This window comes from Nelumbo nucifera, chromosome 5 (assembly GCF_055504915.1).
Source record: "Nelumbo nucifera cultivar China Antique chromosome 5, China Antique-T2T, whole genome shotgun sequence".
NCBI classification, from domain to species: Eukaryota; Viridiplantae; Streptophyta; class Magnoliopsida; order Proteales; family Nelumbonaceae; genus Nelumbo; species Nelumbo nucifera.
Genome location: NC_142653.1, coordinates 18,590,837 through 18,613,591, shown reverse-complemented (window position 1 = coordinate 18,613,591; position 22,755 = coordinate 18,590,837). Strand labels below are relative to the sequence as shown.

Here is a 22,755-nt window from a genome sequence, read left to right as displayed (position 1 = left end):
GCCTTGCATTGGGGATATATTCATACTTCTATTTTTTATTTTATGGGAGATATTCCCAATGCAAGGTTATAAAGACTGTTTGAACGGGCCTTGCATTGACTGAATCCGATTTCTAACCAAGAATCGTATGTTCATTTTACATATTTATGTGATACCCATCTCCAGGTGGGTAAATAACTTATTTCCCACCTTGTGGAAAGTTGCCAACACTTGGATGTGACAAAATTGTCCCATATAATAATAGATTTTTATAGCTAAAATGGTCATTGGTTTATTTACTTTGGAAAGTGCATTTACCTGGGTGAATAACTTATCAAAAGCGAACGGAGCCTTAGCCGTGTCATGTGCCTTTATGCTTGCATGTCTATAACCCACATTTGGATCTCCTATCGATGGGACATCACTGTACATTGGGAACATCTTCCCATCATGGTTTTCAAAACTGGACTGGACCGGACAGTCGGACCAAAAAACCGGGAATTGGTCACTTTTCCCAAACCCGCTTTCCCCCCCCAAAATCGTTGATTTTGGTCAGCAAACTACTGAACCGGCCGGTTATCCGTTCGAATGGTTTTGACCGTTTTTCAAAATTTTTAATTTTTTTGTCAGAATGGGCCGGCCGTTCGGGTCAAATTGTTGGACTGTTCAAATCGGTAACTAGCCCCCTGACCGGTTTGGTTTTAAAAACCATGCTTCCCATGAATGACATACAAGCATGAGAGATTTTTCCGATGTGTGGCTGTAAATTATAGTGTCTTGTAGATAGGTGCGGGTAGGAGATTTGAGTGCCGAAACATTATTCAAACTTCTTAACCGCTTCACCCCAAGCCCCAAATACCCCTTCTATTTATTCAATTTCTATTTCTATCCTTATCCACTATTTCCTCCTAAGGCTCTGCTTCCGAGATAAATAAACCAATGACTATTTTAGCCATAAAGTTTCATTATTAAAAGGGGTATTTTTGTTCCATCCAAATATTGACAATTTTTCCTTTGATGGAAAAGTTATTTACCCACCTGGGAGATGGGTATCACTTACCCCAGAAAAATAGACTTTCCTTAATCCTCACATAAATTTAAAAAAAGGAATGTAGATTTCTTGATCACAACCCGGTATAATAGCTTTTCCCGTCTACAAATCGAAAAAATGAATACCCCCTTCCTCGTGCATTTGTACGTGGCACTTAACTAACATTGGGGTTTAACTTTGGTAACGCAGGATTTATTTGGACCAACTTGTCCAAATAGTAATTCTCGGTGGCAGAAAATCCGGTAATTTTCCCATCTAAGACAACCACTTAAAAATACATAAAATTTTAAAGATATTTTATAAATAGAATTATGGACATTTAAGAATATTTTAGAAATGAGATTATAAGATATTGGCTCTTAGGTTTTAAGAATTTGGAGGAAATTCAAGAAGATTTAAAAAATTAAAATTAAATCTAAGAATATTTTAATAATTTACCTTCTGGTTGTAAAGTCGATTCAGAGAATTAAATGTAAACCTTTCGGGTCAAAAATATTTGACCCATTGTCGCCCATTTTCTTTATGATGAGGGAATGGGGCGGCCCCGATCTCACAGCCACATATTCTACCGTATATTGAGAACATCTCCTAAAAATAATTGCATACAAAGAATGCTTTCGATGTACGGTTGGAATATGCTATGAGGTTTAGAGAGAGGAGCGCTCTGTCAAGTGCAGATCCGGACTCACTTGCATGACTTACTGCGGTTTCGCCTTTGTGCATGTCACGCCAAATCCTTAAACTTGATTCGTTAAGTTTACTGGATCGACGGTTCAGAGATCTTGCGTTAATTTATCTGTGTAGCGGGTTTTAACGACACTCCGCAAACTGAATCGTCCCGCCAAACATTGGGAGCTCAAGCTTGCAAAGGAGATGGAATACGAGAACAAGCTTGTACTCGCTCCCATGGTTCGAGTGGTGAGTAGATGTTATCTCTGTATTTACTCTATCCAAAACCGATAAGAAACTGCTTATCAGTAGAAATGTACTGGAGAACATTAACTATAAAGTGAGGGTGCATAAATTAGGGTTTTCAAGCCCGTTGTACAATTCAAATCTATGTCTTTTGACGTCAACTTAGACTCGATTTTATTGTTCCCTTCGTAATTAGGTATACTGCAAACACGAATTCTGCTGTTTGTTTCGTTGATTAAAAAGCATTGGAATATCAATTATGTTATCTATATATCATTACTGCCTTTTCTATGTATTTTTTGCTTGTGTTTTTTCTGGAATTCTAATTTAATTTAGTTATTCTTTTTATCTCATAGGGCACTTTACCGTTTAGGTTGTTAGCTGCTCAATACGGTGCAGATATTACTTACGGGGAGGAAATTATTGATCACAAGTTTGTCAAGTGCGAACGCCGGATAAATGGTATTTCCATTGACATGCCCATTGGTATCATGGTTATTTTTGCGTTCAGTCGTTGCACTTTTTTTATGCAATCACCAATTGATAGGTCCTCACTTTTATGGTGCTGCTTTCATTTTCGCATTCAGTTTTGCGTTCTTCATTGTTTGAATGCTAAACAAACACTTTATGTTTCATCGTATATAGTCCGTTAACATGGATGTCCCAACTTATTTTTGCAATCTGCAATGTTTTGTTGTGGTGTACTTCCTGACATGTTTTTTTTTTTCCGCCCAAAAGAGGAGATATCATTAAATATATGCAGAGTTACAAAATCCACTTGAGTACTGCCCCTTTTAGATACTATAATATTATATTTACAAGCATTGTAATGGGCAGTGACATTCATAGATCTGGATGTATGCTTAATAACAAAAGTATTTAAAAAAATTTTTCAGTCCTAAAATTTGACCTTGTAGAGCTCTAACCCAGCAGTCCCCTAGCATAGTTTGATAAAATATTTACAATATTTTTAGAGTCAGAAAATATAGAAAGAGATCTGATGTTTAATTCAGCTACCTTGCTCAACCCATCCAAGAGGGCCCACCATTTTGCTTGAAGGCTTCCATGAGCATTGATTCTTCTGCTGGCTGCATACACAGTAGATTGCTCCTTAGTGAGAATTATATAACCTGTAGCTGCTATCCCTGTTTCAGGCATGAAAGACCCATCCACATATAGCATATAATCTGTGGTAGGATTTTGTTAAGAGGGGGAAACGGATGTTCCTTGATTTCCGGTGGGTGTTAATGGGGGTAGTAGGTATTAAATTGCTTTTCTCACTAGCTGTAACGGGTGGAGCACCTGGTTGCCACAAAGTTTAGCATTCCTCCTATCCCAAATGAGCCGGAACAAGATTAAAAACTCTTCTGTTTGGTTAACTGTTATGTTTTACCCATTTATCAAAGAAAGAAAAGGACAGCAATAAAAAGTTTTATATTTTTGGTATATATGAGATAATAAGTAGTTTAGTCATCCTGGGTTTGGTTTGTATGGATCATTAGAGGATTTCTTTGGTGATGGGACATGCACGGAATGTACATAACATTATTTGAAGCATAGGTTAATGAGACATCCATTTATCTTGGGATGCCATAATATACTTTTCCTAGATTGTAGCTTCAGAGACAATTGGTCCAATTGTTTTATTGTTTAACGTGATCGCATGGGGTTGTGTATTTGGAGTTGTTTTCCCTTTTCAGGCCAATACAGCACCTGGGCCACAGGGGAAGCATATCCCTCCAGGATAAGAAATGTATCAAATTTCCCACAAGCCTTTTTAGTTCAGCAGCAGAAAAGTGTCTTGGTGCTTAAACTCTTTTGAAACAGAGACCTAGGACTCAATTTTACCCACTGAAATTCTTATTGTCATCAATATCTCTTCTTTTGCTGTTAAGCAGCCACTGTGTATTTGGAAATTATGTAGTTTTAATGCCAAGGTTGTCTGGACAATACCCCTGCAGAGAGGGCATTATAATTTGCCATCTTTTTGGATTGTGAAAAATATAAGTCTTGTATCTTCGGGATAATATGACCTTATTTTTCATTTGTGGGGTGTTAGCATCTGATTTGTGTATCTTGATCTGTTGTCAAGAATTTTGATGAAGTGACGTAATAGGAGCTTGCCTAAGGGAATTAAATCCCAATTTGCTTATTCTGTTCTCTAGTTTTTCTGGTAGCACATTTGTATTTTCTCTTCCTTTCTTTTCATTCTAATAAACTTTCAGCATCATAACTGGAAAAAGAGAAACTAAAGAAACTGCAACTTTCGGTAGTCAACCTTTTGTTGTTAATGAGGTCTTTTTGTAATCTTATTCTTATTCCTTTTCTTTTGTTAACTCGTATCATTTTCTTTTCTTGCACTAGAGTCAATTGGTTCTATTGATTTTGTGGAGAAGGGAACAGAAAATGTTGTATTCAGAACTTGTAATGAGGAAAGAAATCGGGTGGTATTTCAAATAGGCACTTCTGATGCTGTGAGGGCTCTCACTGCTGCTCAGATAGTGTAAGTTTCTTAGATGCTATTATTTTGTCTCTGTTAACCATATGGTAAAATATTTTTCCGTTTGACAACTATGCCTGGTATCTGCATTTCAATTCTTCAACTACTTTTCTCTCTAGGGTTCTTCACACAAGTGGCAAGTGGTGCAAAATGTTTTTTTTTGGTTGAATGACCAATTGGTTTCGTTAGTGATCAAAATTCAAATACACTTCTGAATCCTGCAGTTATTGTTGTTCATCATCACTCTTCTTCTAATTCAGAACTCAATGATGGGGAAGTTCTAAAATATGCCTAACTATATTGTTCTGCTTATTTTTTAGCAGCAACTGGTTAATTTATTAATTAATGAAAGAAGTGTACGTAAAGATGTGCAAGCACCCCTTATGGAGGTTAGCAATGCTACCCCCTAGTTATCACTTTGCTTCTTTCTGTTACAAACTTCTCCCTTGTGAAGTCACCTTCTAATGGTCTTTCTTTTTTCAGTCCTTCTCTTGCCAGCATATCAGCCATACCATTTTCTGTACTGTGTTTCTATGCAAATGTTGCATTTATTTCCTCAACCAACCTTCTTAATTCCTTCATATATTGATAATTGGTCTGCTTATTAAAAATTAGAAATTGGAACCATATTGATCTGGTTGTTAATGTATAATTATGTTAAGATGTATAAAAAAAGCGGGCCCAAGGAAACAATCTTTATGGTATGCTGCCCTCTACCCTAACATATTGAACCATTTATGAGCAAAACCTGTGTATCTGATTTTCTGAATCCCTTAAACTCATAGAGAACAAAACACAAATACATCAAGAAAGCTTTGCAAAGTGACACTAAGGCCTTTCCAATGTTTCGAATATTCTCCGATTACTTCCTTTCACAGACTGAATGCTAGAAAGGTGTTCATGATCCATAAGGTAGAACCTGATTGACCTTTCTAGTTACAACTCAACTCAATTTGATGATTGCTACCAAAATTCTCTTGGGTACTAGTTTTATTCATAATGAAACAAAGAATGAAGTATATACGTTTCATCTCTTTTACGAGTAGGCTGTGCCCATAATCCCTACCCCATTTTCACTTTACAGGTAAGGGACCTCAAAAAAACTGTTCCCTATTCACTCCTTGCTTGTCAACTGTATCGGCCATCCTTTTGGTACTAGATTATTTGTATTTTATATGTACCTTCTGGACAAACAATGTATAGCTTCTTGGATATTTCCCTTTTGCAATTTTTTCAAAATATGCATTATATCTGCACCTTTGGAGTGAATAGTGAGCATATTCCTAGGTATTTCCCTTTTCTCTTTCTCTTCATGTAAGTGGTCATAGTATTCTAAAAGCAAGAAGCACAACTAGAGCGAAACTATTAAAAAAACTTTAATCCTATTGGTGATAAAAAAGGCAAGAAGTGCAACAAAAAAAGAGCCCTTGGTTCAATCTATGGCACTGTGATTCATTTTTTTTATGCTAAATAAATATAGTTTCAGACTGATAAAAAACCCTTGAGGCTCACTCCTAGAAGTATAATGCACATGCATCGCATTTTAGGTGCCTTGATTCAAAAACATATGCTTTGTACATCAAATGGAGTAGGATTTTCATGACAAGACTGAGTTAAAAGGCCATTTCTAAGATTCCTAGGTAGCTCCCATGGGTGAAAAAATGAGAGAAAGTAGACTAAGAGGGTTTGGTCACATGCATAGAAGACTACCAACAGCATCCATTAGAAGAAATGGTCCGTTGCAAATTGAAGGGGCTAGAAGGGCTAGGGTAGACCGAAAAGGACTTGGGTTGAAGTAGTTAAAAATGAGTTAAGTGCCCATAATTTAACAATGGATGCGACATTAAATAGAATGGAATGGCAAAGCAGCAATCATGTAGCCCAATCCTATATAGTTGGGATAAGGCTTGGATGACAATTTAGGGTTTTCAACGCCCATTTGAAGTTGTGGTTTACATGAAAACTTTCTAATTTTCTAGAAGGATTTGCGAGAAAGCTTACTTCTTTTTAGTCCTTGTTTATATGATGAGTAACTCATCCACGCATTAAATTGTTGTCCTATAGCATAGTGGGTTACCTATTCAAAATCAAATTCAAGGGTATTTCATCAAAATATAGCAAGATCCAGGTTAAGTGCACCTGGGTTCAGGGGAGGTTCATACCACAAAATGAGCCTCACCTGTTATCAAAATGCTAGATTATTGCAGCTTAATTTATCATGACTTAGATTTTAATCCGTTGTCGTCCAGCCTGGTTAGGATATCTGGCTTTCACCCAGGAGACCCGGGTTCAAATCCCGGCAACGGAAGAATAGTCATTATATGTTCTGATATAGTTCTGCAGCAAATCATACATACTTCACCTTTTCAGGAAAAAAGTCATGTGTTAATCTGATGTAGCTGTGGTTTACTCTCTATTATCTTGGATGAATTACTAACATGGTATATCTTCCTTTAGGTGCAAAGATGTAGCGGCAATAGATGTCAACATGGGTTGCCCCAAGTCATTCTCAATTAGTGGAGGGATGGGTGCTGCATTATTGGCTAAACCAGAGCTTATTCATGATGTATTAAAGTCATGCCACTCTAATGTGATTGGACTTGTTATTTACTTTTGTTTAGCAATTCTGTATTCATTGGTTTGTTCTTTCCTGTTTCTGCAGATACTGACAACATTAAAGAGGAACTTGGACACACCGATAACATGTAAGATTCGACTTCTAAAATCATCTCAGGATACGGTAGAACTAGCACGGCGTATTGAGAGAACTGGTGTTTCTGCCCTTGCTGTTCATGGAAGGTAACCTATTTGCTTATGTCCTTTGATCAAGTAAAACTGTAAAAGTGCTTTATGATAATTTCTCATTCTCTTTATTTTTTGGAGTCTTTAATATAAAACTTACCCATAATAAGGGGCTTATTCTGAACACATGCAAGGCCTTTTTGGGCCAACATTTGTTCTGCAAATATAGGGTGGGGTGAGGATCACAAGGTGTTAATCGTCTCTTTTCTGGGCTCAATTTGTGGATGTATAGAAAATTTATCAATGATGCATATGCCTCTTTTCTTTTTTGCTTTTGTTTTGCAACTTGTGGTCATTCCTTCAACCATGTTCATATAGTTCAAGTTCGAGTACCCTTCTTTAGTTTTTGAATTTTGAGTGTATGTTTTACTTGTATTTTTGCATAGTGTCCTCTGCACACAGACCTTTTCTCTTTTCTGTTATATAGTTCTTGTCCTTTTTGTAAAAAAAGGAGAAGAAATGCAACTATCATGGACTATCACCATAGAATTCAGGTTATGGTTGGGTTCATTGTTCTGCTGTTTGTGGCCATTCAAAAATCACTCCCATACATTGGATTTAATTGTGCACTATTTACATGTTTCCATCGAAAGCCATTTGGTATGTGTATTAATCTGAGTTGATGGCTGGTTTATTGAATGGGCTAAATTATCATGTTTAATTGAAGACACCTAAATCAGTAAAACATTTTCTGGAAACCAATTAGGTTCATAGCCTGTTCACTGTTAAGAAAACTATTATATTTGTTTCTTTGGAGCCCCATTATTTGAGATTCGGTATTTGATTTGAGGGAAAGCAATAAAAGGATATTTGTGGTAAAGCAATGTAGCAAAAATAGAGGAACTGTGGCTACAATTTGCTCTCAAATCCTGAATTTTAAAATGTGGAATATTTGGCTCTTGATGTTAATTTTTGGTTGACTTTATATATTGCAAATGATGAATATTAGTCATTTAGTTGTTATTTGTTGTTTGATTCCCGGTGTATGCTAGTATCTCTTGTGTTGGGGCAAGACCTCTTCACCTTAGTTGAAATCTTGAATTTTCTATTTTCCTTTCAATGCATCATCATTGTCGTCATCATTTATGGGGTTGGCTAGATATGGAGTTTTCTGGATTTTTTTATGTATTTTGCATAAAAATTATATCAAAAAATATTTCAGATCAGGTAGTGATGTGGGAACCAAGGGGCTAGATATGGAGTTTTCTGGATTTTTATGTATTTTTGCATAAAAATTATATAAGAAAATCTCTGATCAGGTAGTGATATGGGAACCAAGGTGCTAGATATGGGCTTTTCTGGATTTTTATGTATTTTTGCATTCGTAGACAATAAGTGTATTTTGGTCATTTTATATATTGTTTCCGAGGGTCTGGTGTAAAGAGTTTGATGTGTTTAATTTTGGTTTATTTGTTCTTAAGATTTCAGTCATTGATTAAGTAGTTTATTATAATTTTTTAATGTTAGTCTAGGAGTTATTTTCTTTGAGTCAATTGTTAAAGTGTGATAGTTTGTTGAGGGCCCGAGAATAGGATCTCGTCACGGGTCGGTCCACGGGGAAAACCTCCTGTTTTCCCTTGTTCCTTCCTGCTCTTGATGAACCTATCTTGGCACCTTGGTGATTTGTTCAAGAGATCACCAAACTCTCCTAACTCAATTCTTTAACTGAATATTCGATATCTCATTCAATAATGGTGTCTCCTTAAATAGGAGATTACAAGAGTCCTAATCTTAGGGAGTCTCCTTGGTGAATAGGGAGACTTCCAGTTCTATCTTGCTAAGGATAAGATAAGTTAATCCTAATATGATAATCCACTAATAAGATAAGATAAGAGCAATAGAATAAGATAAGAACAAGCAAGATGATCTAATCTAATCTGCTGTTGCCAAACTGGGTAGGACGAGGATCATTGAATCACTGCTGCTGCTGGCGGTGGGTCAGGTTCCTGTTGCTGCCGGCGGCGATGATACTTTTTCCCGAGGAATGCGTCCATAACATTACTCCCCTCCTGGACTAAGAGCTTGTCCTCAAGCTCGAACTCCGGATACGTGGCTTGGAACTCTGCCAATGGAATCCAGGTGGCTTCGGCCGATGGTAAGCTACCCCATTCCACCAAGACTTCAAGAATTCCTCGATTGAAACGAAAGCGGGTGAGAGCCTTAGGCTGGGGAACAAGTTTGCCATCTTTCAAGGGCGGCAGGGAGGGGATTTGGTCCGGAGGATCACCCATAAATGGTTTCAGCAAGGAGATGTGAAAAACATCATGAATCCGGCTGTTCTCCGACAATTCCAACTGGTAGGCCACACTGCCAATCCGCCGTAGAACCTTGAAGGGCCCATAGAACTTAGGGGCCAGTTTCGGGGCAGCCCTGTGGCACAAGGAGCGTTGCCGGTAGGGCTGGAGTTTTAACCAAACAAATTGTCCTGGTTCGAACGACAGTTCCCGGTGGTGCTTGTCATAATTGAGCTTCATTCGGAGCTGGGCCTGTTGTAAGCGAAGGTGGACGTCGGCTAGGAGGGCGTCGCGTTCTTGTAAGGAGTGATCAATTTCTTCCAAACGAGTAGAACCGGGCTCATAGGACAGCAAGCGAGGAGGGTATCGACCATAAACGACGCGAAAGGGAGTCATGCCGAGGGAAGAATGGTAGGCCGTGTTGTAATAGTACTCGGCCCAAGGAAGCCAATCCACCCACCGTCGCGGTTGATCCCCTACGAAGCAACGGAGATACATCTCGATTGTGCGGTTGACCACTTCCGTCTGACCGTCGGTCTGTGGATGATAAGCTGAGGAGAAGGCCAGGGTGGTGCCGTGCAGTCTGAATAACTCTTTCCAGAAGGCACTAGTGAAAACCGGATCCCTATCGCTGACGATGGATTCTGGTAACCCATGTAAGCGGAAAACATGTGTAAAGAAGGCGAGGGCAACTGAAGTGGCACTGTACGGATGTGATGGAGGGACGAAGTGGGCATACTTATAGAAGCGATCTACTACCACGAAGAGGACTGATTTGCCACCTACCTTGGGTAGTCCCTCAATGAAGTCCATGGAAATGTCGGCCCAGATCTGTGTCGGGATCGAAAGGGGCTGAAGGAGGCCTGCCGGGTGTAGGTTTTCCCATTTATGCTGTTGACACGTGGAGCAATTATGGACAAAATCCCGAATAGAAGTCTTCATACCCCGCCAATGGAAATCAGCTCGGACGCGGTGTAGTGTCTTCTGAACGCCTTCATGGGTGGAGTTATGGACACCGGTGATGATGGTGGAAATCAACGGGGAGTCAGGCGGAAGATGTACCCGGCCTTTATATAGTACCAACCCGTCGTGAAGTGACCAATTGGAGTTGGCAGTGCCGGACTGGATCTTCTGGACCAGGAGCGACCATTCCGGAGACTGTGGCGTTGCCTTCTTAATGTCGTCTAACAGGGAGATCCGGGGTTGGGAAATTGCATACAGAGCCATCGCGTCTTCATCTCGCCTAGACAAGGCATCAGTTGCGCGATTTGACGAACCCGCCTTGTATTCCACCTGGAAATCGAACCCGAGCAGCTTGATAACCCAATGCTGCTAAGGGGAAGTGGTGAGGCGTTGCTCCAACAGGTATTTGAGGCTGTAATGATCAGTTTTGACGACGAACGACAGCCCCCACAAATACGGCCTCCAGTGCTGGACGGCTCGGGCTAGGCCGATTAGTTCGCGCTCATAGGCTGGAAGTTTCAGGTGCCGATCGGCCAGTCTGTGGCTGAAGAAAGCAATCGGGTGCCCTTGCTGCTGTAACACGGCCCCGATACCCATTCTAGAGGCATTGCACTCGACTGTAAATTCGAGAGCGAAATTTGGTAATTGCAGGACTGGGGTGGAAGATAGGGCATTTCTCAGTGTTAGAAAAGCTACATCGGCTGCGTCGTCCCACTGGAAGGAATTCTTCTTTAACAGGTTGGTTAACGGGGCAGCCAACAGTCCATAATTTTGTACAAATTTGCGGTAGTAACCCGTTAATCCGAGGAACCCGCATAAGGCCTTGGCTGATTGAGGCTTGGGCCAGTCCTTGATAGCCTGAATTTTGGAACCATCAAACGTCACACCCTGCCCGTGGATGACATGGCCGAGATAAAGAACCTGTCGCTCCCCGAAGGAGCTCAAAAACTGTCCGCAGATGGTGCACATGCTCTACCAATGATTTGCTATAAACGAGGATGTCATCAAGGAATACTAAAACAAATTTGCGCAGATGGGGCTGAAATACCTCGTTCATCAATGATTGGAATGTGGATGGGGCGTTGGAGAGACCGAATGGCATGACTAAAAATTCGAAGTGGCCATGGTGGGTTCGAAAGGCAGTCTTTTTCACGTCACTGGGAGCCATGCGAACCTGAAAGTATCCAGACCTGAGGTCCAACTTAGAGAAGTACTGAGCACCATGTAGCTCGTCTAGCAATTTGTCCACAACGGGAATAGGGAACTTATCCTTGATCGTCCGGCCGTTGAGTTCTCTGTAGTCAACACAGAACCTCCAAGTTCCATCCTGCTTCGCCACCAACAGAACCGACGAAGAGAAAGGAGAGTGACTCTTGCGTATGATCCCTTGTTTCAGCATCTCTGTACATTGCTTTTCTATCTCGTCCTTCTATAGGTGAGGGTAGCGATAAGGCTGGACAATGACTAGTTCTGAACCCGCCACCAAAGGAATTCGATGGTCGCATGCTCGGGGAGGAGGGAGCCCCTTGGGTTCCTGGAATATATCTAAAAACTCGGTGAGAAGTCTTTCCATGGTCGCCGGTTCTGTCTGAAGTGCATGGACCTGTGGTGTCCTCTCTTTAATCCTGCAACCGTGCCATGAAACTTGCTTCCCATTTAGGTGGAATGTCATTGTGAGTGCACTGAAGTCCTATAAAATCGGGCCTAGGGTAATTAACCATTTGACCCCAAGAACAACATCGAACCCATCCAAGGAGAGTACAAATAAATCAGCAAAAAATAGTTCAGAATTGACCTAGCAGGATGCTCTTACAGATTCCCGGACTGTGAACTCTTTCACTGTTCGCGATGGCTACCTGCAGTCGTGGCCGGAGTTCCATTGGTAGTTTTAACTGAAGGGCGGCATGTTCACTTATGAAGTTGTGTGTGCTCCCTGAATCGACAAGAATGCGCACCGGTTGACCTGCTATCTGTGCTTGTAACTGCATGGTCTGAGAGGTTTTAATACCGGTGATCGCATGGAGGGAGATCTTCGGCTCGAATATGACGGGCTCTTCTTCCTCCTCCTCTTGCTCATCAACTAGGAGGCAAAAAAGCCTCTTGCACCTATGTCCTGCCGAGTAGAGGTCATCGCAGTTGAAACATTGGCCTCTCTCTCGGCGTTCTGCCATTTCTGTCCTAGTCAACCGCTTAATGGGTGGAGCGGCCATGTTGCTACCTGCACTTGTCACCGATCTAGAGGTAGCGGTTGTGTGAGATCTCAGTTCCCGGCTGGCTGCTGGAGAGGGGGTCGCTGTCGCTGATTTTGGAGGTGCCCATGAGTTCGGTGGACGACCCACATTGTAGGTCCCGCGGCTGAGCTGCAGCTTGCGCTCGAACGCCCGGGCTAAGTTCATGGCTGTAACCAAATTTGGGGGATTCTGCATTTCGACATCCACCCGCAGGGGTTCTACTAACCCTGCTGTGAACATGTCCACCTGCTGGTCCGATCGCACGGAGGATGCCCTCGCGAGGAGGGTTTGGAACTGGCGCTGGTATTCTGCCACCGTTCCGGCCTGTTTAAGGTTAATCAGCTCACCTAGGGGGTTGCTGGTCAGTGGGGATCCGAATCGAAGGAGGCAATAGGACTTAAACTGGGGCCAACCGAGCCCGGGTTCTTGCTCTAACTGATAGTACCAAAATTGTGCTTCCTCTGTTAAATGAAAGGCGGCGAGACTTACCTTATCCCGGTCATCTGTCCACTGATTCCGAAAAAACTGCTCGCATCGGTACAGCCAGCCCAAGGGGTCTCCGTTGCCGTTGTACGACGGAAATTCCAACCTGCTGTACTTGGGGATGATTGCGGCTCCTTGGCTAACGGACTGCTGTTTGCCGGAAGACTCTGGCAGATCTGGTCAGCGGCCGCTAGTGGCTGTCCCTCCTTCCGTGTTCCTTTCCTTGTTAGAAAGGAACAACTCCATCAGATGTCGTAGCTCCCTTACCTCGTCTTTGATCTCACGTACTTCTGAACTGGTCTCCACGAGTTGGTGCTTGAGGCCCTGGATGGCAGCTGCTCCAGATCTCCCATGACGCCTTTCTCTGATACCAAGTTGTTGAGGGCCCGAGAATAGGATCTCGTCACGGGTCGGTCCACGGGGAAAACCTCCTGTTTCCCTTGTTCCTTCCTGCTCTTGATGAACCTAACTTGGCACCTTGGTGATTTGTTCAAGAGATCACCAAACTCTCCTAATTCACTTCTTTACTTGAATATTCGATATCTCATTCAATAATGGTGTCTCCTTAAATAGGAGATTACAAGAGTCCTAATCTTAGGGAGTCTCCTTGCTGAATAGGGAGACTTCCAGTTCTATCTTGCCAAGGATAAGATAAGTTAATCCTAATCTGATAATCCACTAATAAGATAAGAGCAATAGAATAAGATAAGAACAAGCAAGATGATCTAATCTAATATGCTGTTGCCGAACTGGGTAGGACGAGGATCATTGAATCACTGCTGCTGCCGGCGGTGGGTCAGGTTCTTGTTGCTGCCGGCGGTGATGATACTTTTTCCCGAGGAATGCGTCCATAACATAGTTGCAATTCTTAGTTTCCATTATCAAAAACAAAGGTGATGATTCTCTAATTTTTGAGTACCAAGTAATTCCAATATTCTAGAGTCATTGTAGGCCCTTGATGCATGATTTGAAATTTCTGTCCCTTCTCCATTTCTCTAAAAAAGGGGCAGCCCAGTGTATGAGGCTCCCGCCAATGTGGGGTCTGGGCCTCTGGGGAGGGACAAATGTACACAGCCTTACCCCTTCTCCATCTCTCTATTCTCTCTAATTTTGCTAGTAGCCATTACAGCCATTAACAGCCTAAAAATTCTACAAAAAAGGGAGTTCATTCAATATCTCTAGAATTGATCTGGCTATATTATTCTTCAAATAGCTCTATACAATCCATCATTCCAAACATGTCCACAAGTTTCATTTAAAACTTCCATCCCTATGCTTGGTTTTTTAATTTCTATTTTTCTGCCACTGCATAGAAAAACTATGGTTCTCAGCAATTTGACCTGGAAGGCTGGAACCTTTCTAACCCCTCTTAACCTTTCTTTCTAGTCTTAGAATCATCCCTAAACCATTTTTAGCCCATTGTTACCCTCCTAAGAATTATCCTTATGTCATCTGGGTCCTACATTTGTTGGTGTTAAAACAGCCAATTCTAAATTGCTAGCCATCTTGAAAAGATTAGAACCACTGAAGCTTTCATTTATCATCTGATGTTCAATCCCCCTGGAAATGTTAAATATGGTCCTTTGCCAATTTTAGTTTTAGTTTTTCTTTTTTCTTTGTCTATTTTGTTTTGATTTTCTAAGCCCCCTTGTGCGATTTGGCTTTCTCCTTATGTTGTAAGTAGGGCAAACAGTGGGTTGGGTTATGTTTAAGTGGTAAACTGTTTTGACCTGACCCTATTAGGTTAAGGTCAGGTCAGCTTTAATCTTGTTTAGGGTTGGGTTTGGGTTGAGGCTGCCCCGTACCAAACCCAACTTGTTGACATGTAACATTGAAACATTTGTAAAAGTAGCTTTTGTAGTGTGTAGGTGAGCTATTTGTGGGGTGGATCGGATCAGGTTTGGCTTTCCATATTCTTTAGTCAGGTTGGGGTTGGTTTAGGTTTCTGTAGTTTTGACTTGAGTTTGGGTTGAGCCAAACCTATGCCGAATCTGACTTGTTGACATCCCTAGTTATAAGAAACTAAGACTTGGACTGTGCATAAAATCAGAATGCTGACTGGGTCACGGTTTTACAGGTTAACCAGATGGTTGGTCTGTTCAAACCATGAAACTGTCATTTAACCAGGATCTGGAAAGGTCACTGGGTCATCAGTTCAACCATCCGGTCTGTTCTGAGCCTTACAAGTTACAAAACTGATTACAATTCCTTTTTAGTTGAACAAAACCAAAATTACCAGATTTTGAGAATTATATTTGATAAACAATATTTTGATACTTGAATGAGTATGAGATGGGGGAACTCTATTTGAGAGCATCCCTCCCAGAATGGTTGTGAGTCTGTCTTGTCTTTATAAGAGGCTTTTGTGTTTACCATTTACTGATTATTAATAAAGCTTGTTTGATCTCATTAGTGATAAAGTAGTTCAACCAAGTATCTGGAATTTCAGAATTTTTTTATTTGTCCTAAATGGAATAAAGGGTGCGTAAGCAAGCTGATTTCTTGGGTATCTGTAATCTCTGAATTCAAACACCTGAATGTGCCTCAGTTGCTGAGGTCCCAATCCCCTTGGAGTCTGTAATCTGAGTTGATCCTTGGCCAGTCCTACTCTGGCTAGGAGTCTGTTGTATCTTCTTTTCTATTATTAATAAATTTACTTTACCTTTCAAAAAAAAAAAAAGACATTTCACTGGGAAACATATTAGCATGTAATGTTTCTTACACTTATTTTATGGCTTGAAACTTAATCAAGTGGAGTGGTTTGGGAATATTTCATTTTTTTACTAAAGTTGGCAAAACTTGCATAAACTGTCCTAAATGGATGATGATGTGTAGACCTGTTCATGGGCCGGGTTTTGGGCGCAACTTTACACTATTTTGGGCTAGAGCTTCAGGTTGGGCCCATTAGAATTCTGGCAAAAGCCAAGCCTGAGCCCGGCCCATGAACAGGTTTAGTGATGTTTGTGTTGGACTTGCATTGGAGTCTGACACTTGGATTCTTGAGGACACTTCTACGTAACATTTCCTTTTTATCTCTTAGTTTATTTGACATAAATAAACGGGTAATGTAAAGGATAAGTGATATTGTTCACATCAAATATTACTTGATAATAAAGATTACATTTTAAACCCCTTTTTGGAGGTTTATTATGTTTTTTAGCCAACCCAGGTCCACCTTAATTACTTTTTGTCACCTAAGTTACACCATTCAAGTTACATCACCTCTCATCACTCCCCAAAGGAAATTCCCTCTATCCACCCCTGTTTTCCAATGAATCTGTTGTCTTTCTGTTTTTTTTTTTGTAAGAACAACATGATTACTTTATTGGGGGACTAGTCCCCAATACAAATGATTTCTTGTTGCCCCTTGCTTTGCCAATGAATCTGCCAATGCATGAATCCATGTTGTCTCATCTTGTTGAGTCAAACTCTTGGATATGCATCGGATTCCAACTCTCATGCCTGTTTCCCTGCAACATTGGGCAAACCTCTAATCATTATTCAAAAAGTACATGTTTTAAAGGGCCAACCAAAACACTCCTGTGGATTTTTATCATTACAAATAAGGGTTCCTTCCTCCCTCTCTCTCTCTGTTAGAGATATCCCTGGTTTATCAAAAATGGAGTTTGTCCATTCCCTAGTAACAATGGAATTTGTCTCCTTTCATTGTTTTTTTATTTTTTATTTTATTTTTATGAGCTCTCATTGTTATTTTTATAGTGAAATGTTGCATGTCTGGTGTCAAATAAATTGCAGAAAAGTTGCAGATAGGCCAAGGGATCCTGCTAAGTGGAGTGAGATTGCTGATATTGTAGCAGCATTATCTATACCGGTTATAGCAAATGGTGATGTCTTCAATTACAAAGATTTTCAGCATATTAGAGATGCAACAGGTGGAAACATACTTATTCTCAAATCTGATCTTAATTTGCTTTTGAATCAAAAGATTTGATTGACTGATTTAATTTGTGGAGGGAGCCACAATTTGTGATCCCTTGTATTGTTTTCTTTCTTTATTATGCAATTTGATGCACTAGAAATAAAATGACTATAAAACTGTTATGTGGTTGTGCATTGGTCACCCCTTCCCCCAAATTACAAAGAAGAAATAACCACATCCTGAGATGCCTACCGTTGGACTTTAAAGCATATATACAAATATGTGCATGTATGTGTCAGGTGAGGCACCAGGACCTTTAGATGTGTGAGGTGTAAGCCTTGAGGCATGAGGCTTAAAGCGTAATGAATTACCCATCTTTTAAGGAAGAAAAACATCAAACTGAAGCATAGAAATATGCACAACAGTATAATTTTTATATAGGAATACCATATAAATTAATAAATGATCATATTAACAAGGAATAAAAGAGAAAGTCGTAGCATTCTTAAACAGCATATTAAAAAAGTTCTAAATGTTAAAATAATGCCTCAAAATGGTTTTCTATGTTTCAAAGAATATATTCAGGCACAAGGCAAGCATATCCATGAATATACATGTTACGTACACACAGGGGGTCTCAAGGCACAAGGAATATGCCTTTTCTGACATGAACCTTGAGGTTGAGCTTTGAGACTTAACCTTTGAGCCTTGCCTCAAGGTGAGCCTGAAGGCAAGTTTTGTAAATCTTTAAAAACACTCACCATGAGTATACGGGATGTTTCTACACGTGACTCTGACTCCGAGGTCCCTGAGTATACAAGATTTATGTATAAAAAAGGCCATTACCCAATTGTTGGTCCCAGATGGGTCTTGGGACGGGTACCTTTTTTTTTGTGTAAAGTGGCTGACCTCAGGCTTGGACCTGTGTTCTCGTGCATGTCAGCTTGAGATTTTACCATTAGATCAAGTAATGGCCTTTACGATTATGTATTTATGTATGAGGAACTAAATCTATATCAAAGTATGCTCTATTAAGACAAACTACATTTATGGCATAATAAATACGTATACATCAAAGAAACAGCGGGTTCTCTCCCTCTGCTGCCCCTCATGCACAGAACCATAGGCATTGATTCCAAATCTTTGCAACATGTGGAAAATGCTGAAAGAAAATGCAAGTCTGGAGACCTTTCCCCTGCACCACTTTAGATCATTTTTGGGCTTCTACTCTAATCTCACTATCTATTTGGTTTGTATACCAAATTTTACTACTTTAACTTGTCATATGAACCATTATGTTGACTGCAAAATCTGAGGTTCACAAAGTTTATTATAGTAACACCACACAACTTTAAACTACTTTAATATGCACAACTTTCTGTCGCATGCATCTATCATCCTTGTTAGTAATTTAAAATTTGTTCATTGATCATGGTTCTCCTGACAGGTGCCACATCTGTGATGGTAGCTAGAGGAGCCCTGTGGAATGCTTCTATTTTCTCTCCAAGTGGGAAATTATACTGGGAGGATGTAAAAAGGGAATATCTAAGAAAGGTGCTTTTCTGATGCCCCTCAAAACATTTTCTCTGTTTTATGGTATATGTGATGAGGTCAATTGGTCAAACTTTGGTTTCACTAAGTTTAACTTTGATGGTAGTAGTGAAGGAAACCCTGACCCTTCAGGTGTTGGAGGAGTTTTCCGGAATGGGGAAGGTGAAACTATTGCCTTGTTTTCAGGTCCAGTTGGTGTGGGGGACTCACTTTGAGTTGAGATTTTAACTGTTTTAGAGGGTGCAAAAGGGCTAGGGAACTGAACATTAGCAGGTTGGTCATTGAAGGAATTCAAAATTGGTAATAGGTTGGCTAGAGGAGGATGACAGTTTGTGGAGCTACATTATTGAACGAAGTAAGTTTAAGTGGCTGACTCAGGGTATGAAAGTGAGACTGCAGTGGGTTAAAAGATGTGCTAATTCTTTTGCAGACACACTTGCCAAGCAAGGGGTGGGAAGGGATCAAATGTTTTGGGCTACATATATCTTGTAATTCTGTTGTTCCTTGTGGGAAGGTTTAAAAGAGTTTACCCCTCTCCGCACCTGTATTTGTATCTTTTTTCTTAATTCTAATAAAATGGTTATATTATTGATAAAAAATGGTCAAACTTTGATGGGATGCGATAACCCCTGTATATTGAAACATAGCCCTTAATGATGAAGCTAGATTGAATTGAATTTTAGTTCTTTTTGATATATTCTACTGTTGGAATGGTTTCTGGCTTCTTTGGGAAGAGATTAGATGTTTTAGATGTTCTGGATTGGATTAGATTAACTAAACAGTTTGTGTATTTTGACTTCCAGAGCATCTTGTGGGACAATGATGTCAAAAGCACAAAACAAACTCTGAAGGAAATGATAATGCACCATTCCTGCCTTGAACTCCCAGAGGGAAAGGCTATCAATAAGTCAGAGACCTTAGCAGATTTGGCGTAAGTTATTTCTTTGATTAACATTGCAAGTGTTAGAATCTGGTACAGGTGTAAGGTGTTGGGCTTAGAAAGTCCAAAAAAAGGATTGGTGAACTTGGTTACTATACTTTAGCTTTAACTTGCATATTTTTAATGTAATGGACTAATTGTTGAAAAAGAAAAAAAAAATAAACATAGATGCATGTATAAGTGCAAAGTGCAAAAAATTTGAAGTGTCCATGTAGGTTGTTACATGGATGGCTTCCATATTATGTCAGGTGCTAGAATTCTTTCTTGTTCCTTCTGATCTCATATGTGAAATTGTGTATTACTTGTTCACAATGCTATAGCAATTTATTTATGTTTTATTTCATCTCTCTCTCTCTCTCTATTTTTTGTGACGTGTTCATATCTCTTCTTTTATGTTCTTTTTTTCCCTTATATTGTGTATATCCCAATACCATATAATATGTTGTTTTATGTTCACATCTATTCTATTTTAAAATAAATGCCTAATTTTTGTTCTCAGTAATTTTCTTCTTCTTATCTATGCAGTTTTAATTATATAATGAGATTGTATTCATTATTTGGGAAATGTAATCTATAAGGAATCTATAAAGAATGCCAATGGTCTTAGATCCACTAATTTGATCATACACCATGTTTATGTCCTTACACTCACTAAACTTTTATTTGAAGTGAAAGAAGAAAATAGAGTTTAGAAAACAAAGGAAGAAAAAGTTGTCAATATCTTTAAATTTGAAGAAATGCTTTGCCTAGAATATGATCAAATGAGTGGTTTTCTAAGTAATGGTCCAAATTGCTTGGTTATTTGTAGCTATAGATTAGTTTGCAAATTTTTCTAGTTTAAAAGAATGGAACTCAAATGTAAATTTATAGATGAAAGGAATGGGTCTTTTACATCTCACATATGATATCTGTAAAGATGACTGAAAGTGCAATGGATATTTTGGATTGTATTCATGTATTTGCACCCTCGGGTAAAAATTATATTTCACATTATGATGCATGTTAATAGAAGCATTTTTTATGATAAATATATTAGTAGAAGCTTTTCACATGTTCGTTTATTTTCTCAGGGCATATTATGGGGAAGAAAAATACTTTCGGTTTGTTAATGAAAACAGGTTACAAGTGAAAGGAATTGAATAAATTTATCATACGCTTCCATTGAGGATCATTACCCCCATTCCAAGTTCAAAGCTTTTTGAGGTACCTGACACAGTTTTGACAGTTAACCTTGTTCTTCATGTTTTATCATGTCTCCTGGAAATCCTAAAACTCAGGGAATAGGATAAACTAATACAAGGATGGTGATTCCATAAAATATTGGTCAGATAGCATTCATTATTTTATTCTATTTCATTATCCCATCCCCTTAATGGATGTATGCTGATGAAGCTGCAAGTATAATGTAACTATCGACTTTTGTTCCATATTGTAAGTTTGTAACTATTATTGAATAATTTTGGTAGAGATTATCATCATCACTTGGTTTTTCAATGTCTCTCCCCCAAAAAAGAGTTCAAGGATTTTAATATTTTATCTTTTGAAAAGCTGATATTGTTATAGTCCCAATCATCGATCTTTTGTTGCCAGAGTAAAAGGTAACGGTCTTTCACCAGAGGAACATACTTCTTACTAGTCAAACGCTTGGGAATTTGAATGTTAGGCGTTTCCTTCATGATTAACCCCCCTCCCCTCGGGTCTTCCCCAGAAAAGCGGGTTGATCAATATTATCTGCAAAATGTTTCGTATTAAATACTTTGCTTGGAGTAGAACTCTGCTTTTGAGGGAGCTAAAATTGAACCTGAACAGTGTAAAAGGCCTGAAATAAGCTGGTAGACAGGAGCCAAAATGTTGACAAGCTGGAAGTTTACTAGTGCTTTCTAGATTGTTAGGTTCACTGGTCAAGACTAGTGGTGTAATCATTGTTCTCATCTGGCAAGGAATGATTTGGAAAGTTTTAGTTTGGGTGCCAAATGGAAGATAAACCTAATTTGCAAGATGGTCAGTGAATCTGAGGCCGAGCTTCCTTTAGTAATGAGAAAAAGAAAAAAAATCTCTCGTCTTTAGTTCTTTACTAGTTATTTTCTGGTTGTGTTTATTTCTAGTTACCTTTTATTTTGAAAATCCTGTTCTCCAACGGGGTTACATCTTTATGTTAAATGCTTTGTCCTATGTATTTACTTAAATGTGTGAGTGATTGGTGGATTGGCATATGGTAGATTGGTAGGTGTCAACCCACGAGACTTACCTATAGATTGTTTCCCTCCATAGAGACCGTCTATGCTGAAAATCAGCTTTATCACGTATACATGTTGATGATCTTTGGAGTTGTATTTGGATCTTTTACGAGTACAATTTTGCAGTTCAAATGCTGGTCCAAATGAAAACAGTAAATGCGCTGTTGAGGTCAGCTGAGCATGCTCATCTTTTGGCATCCATTCTCTCTGTGATGGGACCTCTTCCCTATCCTCTCTGTGTGACGCACATGCCAATAATTTTGTGGAGCCAATGCCTATTGTCTCAATCTTCCGGTTTAGCTCAGGCATCGTCCGACCAGAATCAGCAATCCATGGTCCTGAATATCAAATCGACTAGACACTTTGTAACTGTCCAGTTGGGTGGTGGTGAATTATTGAGGTAGGGCTAGTTTAAAGATGGTTCGAGGGAGATGAAAGATAGCTTGTTTGTTGCCACATCAAACGAGCTTCTGTTGCAGTGTTGTGTCACCATTAAGACAGTCAACCGACTTCATCTAAAACCGTTGGATTTACTGGTGAAGCTTTTTCCATTGAGGATTGATAGGATGTATCTGGGCTACTTTATACTTTATGCTGTAATAGTTATTTCCCTGTGAACCATTGTATGATTCTATTCTGTAACAGTTTTCGTTCTTTAATGGGCTTACAATCTTAAATTTAAAGCCCAATATATTCCATAGATGGAGATCAATAATTGTAAGGTTAAATTATAGATTAGTACCATGTACTTTGGGGATAGTCTCATTTTAGTACCTGAACTTTAAAACGTGCCACTGTAGTACTAGTACCTGAATTCTGAAAAGTTGCCAGTTTTGTCTAAAATAGTTAAGACTGTTTGATTGCAATGCAAATAAATTTGCACTGATGTGAAGCTGGGCAGTGCAAATGATTCGAGTGTAAATTCTGACCTATTTTTATTTTAAATTATAGCTTATTTGTTTTATTGCATTGCATATGAAGTAAATTAA

At 39.4% G+C, this 22,755-nt stretch overlaps 1 protein-coding gene and 1 non-coding gene across 3 annotated transcripts; both read left to right on the top strand.

Annotated features, from left to right (window-relative positions):
• Window positions 1–1,653: 1,653 nt before the first annotated feature.
• Window positions 1,654–22,543, top strand: LOC104595575 (Aldolase-type TIM barrel family protein). Of its 2 annotated transcripts, XR_016076639.1 has the most exons (10): window positions 1,654–1,948; window positions 2,302–2,407; window positions 4,310–4,448; window positions 6,903–7,011; window positions 7,108–7,244; window positions 16,915–17,051; window positions 18,486–18,592; window positions 19,393–19,520; window positions 20,600–20,732; window positions 21,893–22,543. XR_016076639.1 is itself a non-coding variant. In XM_010256355.3 (9 exons), exons 1-9 carry the CDS (start codon window positions 1,904–1,906, stop codon window positions 20,670–20,672), a joined length of 981 nt encoding a protein of 326 aa, XP_010254657.1. In that variant the 5' UTR covers window positions 1,655–1,903; the 3' UTR covers window positions 20,673–21,073. The 2 variants fall into 2 exon arrangements, 1 of the variants encoding a protein (XP_010254657.1); XM_010256355.3 differs by lacking the exon at window positions 21,893–22,543 and having other exon boundaries at window positions 1,655–1,948; window positions 20,600–21,073.
• On the top strand, window positions 6,680–6,753 carry TRNAE-UUC (transfer RNA glutamic acid (anticodon UUC)). The gene has a single exon. It is a non-coding gene; the product is annotated as a tRNA-Glu (tRNA).
• Window positions 22,544–22,755: the final 212 nt, after the last annotated feature.

What these genes read in the sequence shown, in the direction of transcription:
- LOC104595575 (XM_010256355.3), top strand. Translation starts at nt 1,904, where the DNA reads ATGGAATACGAGAACAAGCTTGTACTCGCTCCCATGGTTCGAGTG. An exon ending in AACCAGAGCTTATTCATGAT is followed by an intron (nt 7,012 to 7,107) that starts GTATTAAAGTCA and finishes CTGTTTCTGCAG; the next exon opens with ATACTGACAACATTAAAGAG. An exon ending in GCCCTTGCTGTTCATGGAAG is followed by an intron (nt 7,245 to 16,914) that starts GTAACCTATTTG and finishes AATAAATTGCAG; the next exon opens with AAAAGTTGCAGATAGGCCAA.